The 8,762-nt window shown below is 42.2% G+C and overlaps 1 protein-coding gene across 3 annotated transcripts in view; it reads right to left on the bottom strand.

The window, feature by feature from the left end:
* Mettl9 (methyltransferase like 9) overlaps positions 1-8,762 on the bottom strand; it is a 48,494-nt gene that overhangs the window by 17,241 nt on the left and 22,491 nt on the right. For all 3 annotated transcript variants that reach the window (XM_021196211.2, XM_021196220.2, XM_029537513.1), the window contains exon 4: positions 3,869-4,053. In XM_021196211.2, coding sequence (XP_021051870.1) covers positions 3,869-4,053 — 185 coding nt within the window. The remainder of the gene's footprint in view (positions 1-3,868; positions 4,054-8,762) is intronic.

Below are 8,762 nucleotides of genomic sequence, written 5' to 3'. Positions count from 1 at the left end.
GGAAGGAAGGAAGGAAGGAAGGAAGGAAGGAAGGAAGGAAGGAAGGAAGGAAGGAAGGAAGGAAGGAAGAAAATGGAATTTGCAAAAGAGTATCAACCAAGCAGCAATCTAAAGGAGTAACAATCCTATCCTATTTAACAGCTCACTCCCTGCATCCACTCCAAATAACAATCAGGTGCCATGAGTCAGTCTGAGACAACTCATCACACCACTGCTGAGAAAGGCATCTAAAGTACTCTTAATGGCTTCTACCTGCATACAGGTAGAGAAACATTTGAAGCATGTTTAAGGTGACCTAAAATCACAAAGGGTCTAAGAGTAAAAAAAAGATTTTTTTCATTACATACCCTTTTGCAAGCAGCCTAAAACAATTTTTACCATGAGTGATTTTTGCATAAAATTATGATTTTAACAAATTAATCACATAATTAAAGTTTTAATTGTACAACATAATTCTCCTTAATTACATCCTTTTCTCTAAATAGGTCTCACCTGATAACCAACCCTTAAGGAAGCCTAGGTGAGGGAACCAAGTAAACAGATTAAAAAGAAACACACTAGTCTGCTTTTTCTAAGTTAGCCTAAATAACAAAATTATAGTTAAATGCATGACACTGACTGCCCCCCACCCAAAAAACCAACAAGAGTAAGCCCTTCACCTATAATCGCTTTTTGGTAAATAATCAATTAGGCCCAGCAGGCTAAGCGCGCTCTGTGCCTTCAGGTCTCCAATCCTGTTTCCCATGGAAATCCTCAGGACCTCATCAGACTAAGCCTTGAAGAAAGGAAGCAGCACCAGTGCTAACAGTGTGCTGCAGCCAATCTGAAGAAGTTACAGGTCAATAAAGGGCATCCCTAGCGACAAGACTTTGTCCCGTTTGTCCCGTGCCACAGGCCAGACTCCTCAGAGTCCACAGCAACCCTAACAACCACAATCAAGGAGCTTGTTCTCAACCCTAAGTGAAGGCTGCTCTCTTGTTTAGCCTTTTTGTTTTTTTGGTTTTGTTTTTGTTTTTTTTCTGCTTTTCCTTCTCCTGTTTTGCCAGAAGTAGTAGCATTAAAGTTCTATCATGTGGTTGCCCAACAAGACACAGGAAGCCAGAACCTTACAATTCAATGACTAGTAAGTACAATGCAGAGATGGAGCCGGGCTTAATCACAGAGACTGGCACTGTGGCAAGGTCTGACCAGAAGACACTTACTGAGTCTTTTCACTGTGTAACACACACAATACACAAGTGATAAATCGCACTCACACTTAAAGTAGTGTGAAAAGCCATTTAACAGCAGGAATGTGCTTCAAGAGGAAGTCCTCCTGCCCTCCATGTCTACAGATTTCCATCTACCTGTAACCCACTTCTTGAGAGGCAGAAGCACAAGGATCAGGAGTTGAAGCCACCCTGAGTTTCACAGCAAGATCAGGTTACATGAGGCCCTGCCTCAAACAAAATAAAACAAAAAATCAGGGAACACGGTTCAGTGATGGGGAGACGACTCCATAAACAAGCATGAGACCGGCCTTCAGATCCCTAGCACCCACACAGGAGATGGGTGTGACAGCATGGAACTGTAATATCAGTGGGAGGAAACAGGAAACAATATGACATAAAGCAGCAAGTTCCAGGTTCAGTGAGACCCTGTCTCAAAAAGAGGGACAGACAACTAATGTCAACTTCTACTGCACTTTCTCCCTCCCCTCCCACCTCATATACATACGGGGGGGGGAGGGAGGGGGCAGGACGGAGAATATTTCCTATTTTCCATACCAACAACAAAAACTCTTAGATTTGGCAAATGTACAGGCAATCATTAAGTACAGAGGGAGGCATGGTGACCTACCACTGTAAATCTCAGCATATGGGAAGCTGAAACAGGAGGATCATAAGTTTCAAACCAGCTAAAGCTGCAGGAACCTGTCTCCAAAATGATCAAGCAAGCAAATAAACAAGAAATAATGAGAAAATAAAAGAAAGGAAGGAAGGAAGGAAGGAAGGAAGGAAGGAAGGAAGGAAGGAAGGAAGGAAGGAAGGAAGGACTATGACCATGTCAAGGTGAACTGCAAGGTCAAGAACAGAATTCTGAAGCATACATGCACACAGTAACATAAATCTACAATGTTCCACAATCACAAGAAACAGGAATGCTATTCCTTAAAATATGGGTTTCCACAATATTTAGTGGCTCTAACACTTGCAAAATAGTAAGGAATTTGTAGTGGCTATTCCTGGTTGTCAACTTGACTATATTTGAAATGAACTACAATCCAGAATTGGAAGGCTCACCAGTGAACCTAATCTGGAGACTGGGAGATAGAAGTTTCTGATCTGGATCTTGGTATGGGGATCTTGAGACACAGTGGTGATTGAATCCAGAAGATTAAGACAGGGAGATCTCCGAGTCCAAGATCATCTGGGATTAAAGGTGTGGTGGCACACACCTTTAATCTGGGCTACACCTTCTGCTGGGGACCATATAAGGACATTGGAAGAAGGGAGTCTGGCTCTCGCTCTTTCGCCTTCTTGCGGTGTGGGACTCAGCAACTGCTAGATCCTTGGACTTCCATTCACAGCTACTACTGAACCATTGTTAAGTAGGGAATTGGACTGCAGACTGTAAGTCANCAATAAATTCCTTTACTATATAGAGACTATCTGTAAGTTCTGTGACTCTAGAGAACCCTGACTAATACAGAATTCCTTTAAAATGTTTGCAAGTACTTGAGAGCTGAAGAAATGTCCAATCTGGTCATTAAAACTAGAAAACTAGGAGCTGCAGATACAACTTGATTGGTAGACTATTTGCCAAACATCAGGACGCTATGGGCTCGATCTCTACCACCACATAAATCCTAGCACCGGAGAGGTGGAAGCAGGAGGATAAAAAATTCAAGGTCATCTTTGGCTACACAGTAAGTTTGAGGCTAGCCTGGGGTACATGAGGACTGTCTCAGGAAGAAAAAAGACAAAAGACTTTAAAAATATTAACATACGTAATAAGTTTTATATTAATATACATTAATTTATCAAAATACAGAAGAGCATTAAAGCCATTATCTTCAAGATGACCTAAGGTGCAAACTCCTGCAGCTTAAACTATGAATTACTGTGATATTAGGTTCACAGTGAGTATCAGAAGCTACAGTAAAGCTAATTGTTGGGAAAGAACCTGTCTCTTCTAGTGCACTCCTCAATCAATATTGTTGAAGAGCAGCAGCATTAATTTACAAAACCGTATTCCAACGTTGGAGAGATGAAGAGCTTCAAGGTTAAGAGTGTGCACTGGTCTTTCAAAGGACCCCAAGTTCCACTCCCAGCACCCAGGTAGCGCTATCTTCCAGCCTCTGCAGATGCTCTACTCACATACACAAACACAAAAACATTTCTAATAATAATAAATGTTTTAAAAAAGCCTGTTACTCAAAAAATGCTACTTACTAGAACATGAATGTCTTCAAAACAGAACATTCATCATTTTTAGAGTCTGAGACAAGAGTTACAAAATGTAAAACAAAACAGCCATGACATTCAGCAGGTATCTACTAGCAGATTAAGAGAGAGAATTTGCTGCTTGACTTGGCTTATAAGCCACTACATAAGTGGTTCAGGCTGCCTTGAACGGCAGAGAGCACAGTTACAGAAGCACTGACGCAGCTGAGTCTGAGTTATTACAACACCCAGGGAGTACAGAATGCTGTAAAATCTGTATTAGGATAAGCATTAACCAAGGTGATACTACACATGGCTAGCTGTATTATCTTAAATTCCAGGTAACTAAGCAACACTAGACCATGTGTAGTTGTTCATGACCTAAAAAATCACAAATACCAACAGACAATCGTTCTGAGAAGAGCTGGCCTGCCCACACTTACCGTTTTCCACATAGGGATGAAAGGGTAAAACCAATGCCAGGATGACCCTGCCTTGGGTGGGCTCCAAGACACTTCTGATATCTTTTAACAACGTCAGGGGCTGATCACAGCGATCCAGCAGATTTAAGCAGCTGATGACATCATACTGGAACCCTGTATTCTGCCATTCATTTATACCAAGCACTCTGGAAAATCAAAAAGAACTTGGTTACTATTTCTCCCACTTAGAGACAACTTTTTTTGCACCCCCGCCCCCCGCCCCCCTTTCCGTTCTCCCTCTTGCTCTGGCCCATAGTTGTTGGGTTTTTTTGGGTTTTTTTTTTGTTTTTTTTTTTTCTTTTTATGTTTCTCATTATGGATGGTTGTAAGCCACCATGTGGTTGCTGGAATTTGAACTCATGACCTCTGGAAGAGCAATCAGTGTTCTTAACCACTGTGCTATCTCACCAGCCCTAGAGACAGCATTTAAAATAACTAAGATGAGCAGGGAGTAGTGGTGAATGCCTTATTCCAAGGACTTGGAAGGCAGTCGGGTGGGTCTCTCTAAATTCAAGGTCAGCCTGGTCTACATAGTGAATTCCAGGACTGCCAGAACTACAGAGTGAGACTCTTGTCTTGAAAAAAGAAAAACAAAAACTAAGATGCCAATAAAGGCTAATAACTTTGTCTTCTAAATCAATGTATATTCAAAATACACACCTATAATTTATATTTCCAATAATACAAAGGACAGGTAAGAAAAAAATGGCCCCTGTAGAGGCCAGAGGTCAGTGTTGGGTGTTGTCCTTCAGATGCCACCCTTTGTTTTTTGTTTTTTTTGTTTTTTTGAAACAGGGTCTTTTATTGGCCTGGAACTCAGTAATGACACTATGCAGGCCAGTGGGCCCAGGGAGTCTCCTGTATCTGTCTCCATTGTGCTAGGATTACAGGTTCATGTCACTGTGCTTACCTTCCACATGTGTGCTGGGCACTGCATTTAAGTGCTCATGCTTGCTTTCCAAATAAGCATGACTGTACTGACTAAGCCATATCTCCAGGCCATGGTATTTTTCCTTATAGCCAGTCTGCCTGCCTGCCTGTCTTCCTTCCTTTTCTTTCTTTCCTTCCTTCTTCCTCTTATTCCTTCTCCTCCTCCTCTTCCTCATCTGTCCGTCCCTCCGTCCCTCCCTCTCTAACTTGTGTTTTGGAGTTGCTGTGTAACCTTGGCTGGCCTTACACTAGCTCCTGCTTCCGTCTCCCAGCACTAAGACTGCTTATAACAACCCAAAAAAGCAGGCAGCTCCTTTGCTGTACAGGTGTCTGTCTGCACTAAATGTCTCCTGAACACATCTAACAGTAGAGCTTCAGAAGCACTTTGTCCCCGTGAGACTACTGCAGAACGATTTCACAAACTGAGTTCAGTTCATTAAAGAAGCACAGGACAGTCTCTGCTTTCACAGTAAAATGTCATCAGTTATACTCTTAAACAATGAAATAAACGATGAAAGAAGTGCTTGTATAATGCTTTAGCCAAACAATTTAAAAGCACAGATTATGCATTTGATTAAATGAAACAATAATCTTAGGTCTGCAATGGAAGAGAAGCTAGACATGAAGCAGCAGCAGATCTCACTGAGATAACCTCTCACTCAATCCACCTCAAAACTCAGCTGCAGGGAAGTGGCTTTTGGGTTAGGAATTTTAAAAACTAGAAAGGCACTCTCTGAACCAAAACTTACAGAGTTTTAATGTTGTAACAGTTAAGCTTTGCTGAAAGCAGATCAAGCTCATCCTTAATTTTTTAAAGTTCTGTTTGTAAACTCAGTTCCATTCTTTAAGATACATTAGTAGCTGTACTCAGGCTGCCCAGGAATCCTAGTGAGTTGCTGGAATATTTCCTTTTATGACAAAATGAAAGGAGTGGCTTGTCCAAGTTCACAATGTAGCACAGAAACTACAACTTGGAGCCTCTCTTCAGGTAAGGCTGCTGGCCCTCTCTATGGAAGGTGAGGGAAAACCTGACAATGACTCCTTAAAGAAGCCCTGTGGCCTACCCAGCTAAGCATGAATGGCCATCTGTACACTCCATTCTCTAGTATCTTCTCGTTAGGCAAAGTAAATGAAGAGGCCAGTACCCTCCCTCCCTCCCTCCCAGACCACTTTAAGCATTGTTTTTAGTTTTTATTATCCTTATGTATATGTCTGTACCACTGCACATACGTGGGGCTCAGAAGACAACCTGCAAAGTGAGTCCTCCCCTCCCACCATATGTAACCCAGGTCAACCTTGGGCGACAGACTTTGTGGCAAGCAGCCTTCTCACTGAGCCAGCTCACTGGCCCTGGTTTTGTTTTAATTAAGATATGGGGACAGGTTAGAAACCTACAAGTTGTCATTATAACAAAGGACAAAAACTAACTTCTATTTGGAGGGGTAATGTATTCTAATTATTACCATGTAGGTTTACCAAAACAGAAACTGAGGATGAAACCAAGGTAGACTATGCGATCATTTAAACTTACTTCTACATAAGGTCCTTCAAATATAACACCCCAAACAACTATTTAACACTGATGTGAGAAAGGTTGATGTTTCTATCCATACCTCAACTTCTAGACTCAGCTGTGCCTGATAGAGCGGAATCTACGTTTACCTCTTCCTTCCAATTAAAGTCTCAAGTATTCACAGCAAATCCTTCCTTCCACCCCCAGCTTTGGTCTGTCCCTTCCCTAGACTAAGACTCTTCGTGTTTTCCAAATGTTCAATCTGCTCCTGCCCCACCAGAGCTACACAGATGCTTGACTAAGGTTAGTCTAAGTGAAAAACACACTGACAGAAGTCAGTGAGGATATAAATCTCTGTCCAAGGCTTTCCAAATACCACAGGGGCAGGTCCCACCTCCACATGGTGTAAGCAGCCTGTGGGAAGAATTCTGGAACTTTGGTTTCTTTTAAAAACACAGAACTATTATAAGAATATGTTTTCGTTTTAACCCCAGGTGTGAGGATACGGGGCTCCTTCACAGCAGCTGACTACCATTTGCCTTGTGCTCTAGCAGGGGCATAGTTTTGCGAGCTGCAGATAGTTTGTACAATTGTGTGATGTTTGGAATTCTGGAAACTTCTCAGAGGGTTTATGAATGCTAGCGCTCCAATAGGTGGGTATGGGTGGGGGTTGGTCATGGGGGGGTTGGTTGGTTGTGGTTTGTTAGTAGTTGTGCTCAATGAAGAAGCAAAGCAAAAAGCAAGAAATTCAATTCAGAGATCTCTCTCTCCCCCTCTATCCTTCTTTCTCTCCTACCTAGTGACAGAGGTGGGGGGGAGGGGAGGAGAACTCATAAAGTAGCAAAGACCAGCTACAAAGAAACAAGAAAAGAATCATTCAAGGATTCCCCCCACACACACACACAATCCTTCTTTCTCTCCTACCTAGGTATAGGGGGTGAAACTGGGGGATGAAGAGCGATAAAGAGTGGGAAAAAGAAGAACCCACAGAGTAGAAAAATTGGCTATAGAAGCCAATATACAAAGAGGCATCTTACATTTTCTTCAGAAGTCTCTGAACCCAGACTTCATACCTAATACTCTTCATAAGTCTTTCAAGCACCAAGTGGTCTGTAACCTGAACTTGAACCTTTACATCCATCACTACTGACATCTGAGTGTGTGGGGGGCATGAAATCCAACTACTGTCAAGGATGTAAAGAAATTGGTCAGTGGGGACATAAATAATATAGGTGCTATGGAGAAGGTACAGTAAATGCTCAAAAAAAAAAAAAAAACACAAAAAATAAAGACAAAAAACAAAACAAAAAAAACTACACAGACTTAAGGGGCTGGAGAGACAGCTCAGCAGTTTGGAGCACTTAGCACTTTTACAGAGGACCTTGGATAACTCCAAGTACCTGGTCACAATCTGTAACTCCAGGGGATTCCCAATACCCTCTTCCAGTCTCTGTGGACATCAGACACACACATGGTACACAGACATATATGCAGGCAAAACATTATACATATAAAATATATCTAAAAACAAAACAAACAAACAAAACCCTAGACTTAACATGTGATCTAGCAATTCCACTTTTAGGCATATACCCAAGAGAGCATATTACTTATTTGGCATGGCTGTGGTAGTCTGAATGAGAATGGTCCCCGATTGGTAAAATTATTTAGGAAGGACTAGGAGGTCTTGTTTAAGGAGGTATCACTGGGGACAGGATTTGAGGCTTCTCTCTCCACTTCATGGCTGTTGTCTCAATGTGTGTCTCAGCTACTGTGACAGTGTCATGCCTGCCTGTTACCATGTTCCTGTCAAATGGTCAGAGGCTCACCCTCTGAACTGGGAACCAAATAAACTCTTTCTTGTGTAAGTCATCTTGGTAGCACAGCAATGAAAAGTAACTAAGACAAATTGGTGGTGGCACATGTCTTTAATCCCAGCACTCAGGAGGCAGAGGTAGGCAGATCTCTTTGAGTTTGAGGCCAGCCTGGTCTACAGAACAAGTTCCAGTACAGCCAAGACTACCTCTTGATATGTCTTGGCCCTCTTTGGAAGAAAAAGAAAACAAAAAGAAAAGAACCTAAGACAAATGTCAGAAGCAACCCCCAAACATCCCTAACAGAGGCTGTGTGGGGTGTGCAGTAAGCCATGAGTTCTCCTAGGACACCTTCAAGGCACAGTACACAGAGCAGTCAGATTCATGCCAATACAACAGTGATTACAGGCTAGAGAAAGGAAGAGCGCATGCAGGAAGATACTTCAGACTGTCGTCAGGGAAGATGGATGACACGAACGTGCCATGACTGCTGACCTAATTACAGACTTAAAAATGACTAAAGGAATTGGTCACAAAACAGGCCTCCACAGATACAAAAATACTGAAATGATCCCATGCATCCTATCAGATCACCACA

This window comes from Mus pahari, chromosome 1 (assembly GCF_900095145.1).
Source record: "Mus pahari chromosome 1, PAHARI_EIJ_v1.1, whole genome shotgun sequence".
In the NCBI taxonomy this organism is placed as follows: domain Eukaryota; kingdom Metazoa; phylum Chordata; class Mammalia; order Rodentia; family Muridae; genus Mus; species Mus pahari.
Note: the sequence above shows the minus strand (reverse complement) of the source record. Positions and strands in the feature narration are given on the sequence as shown.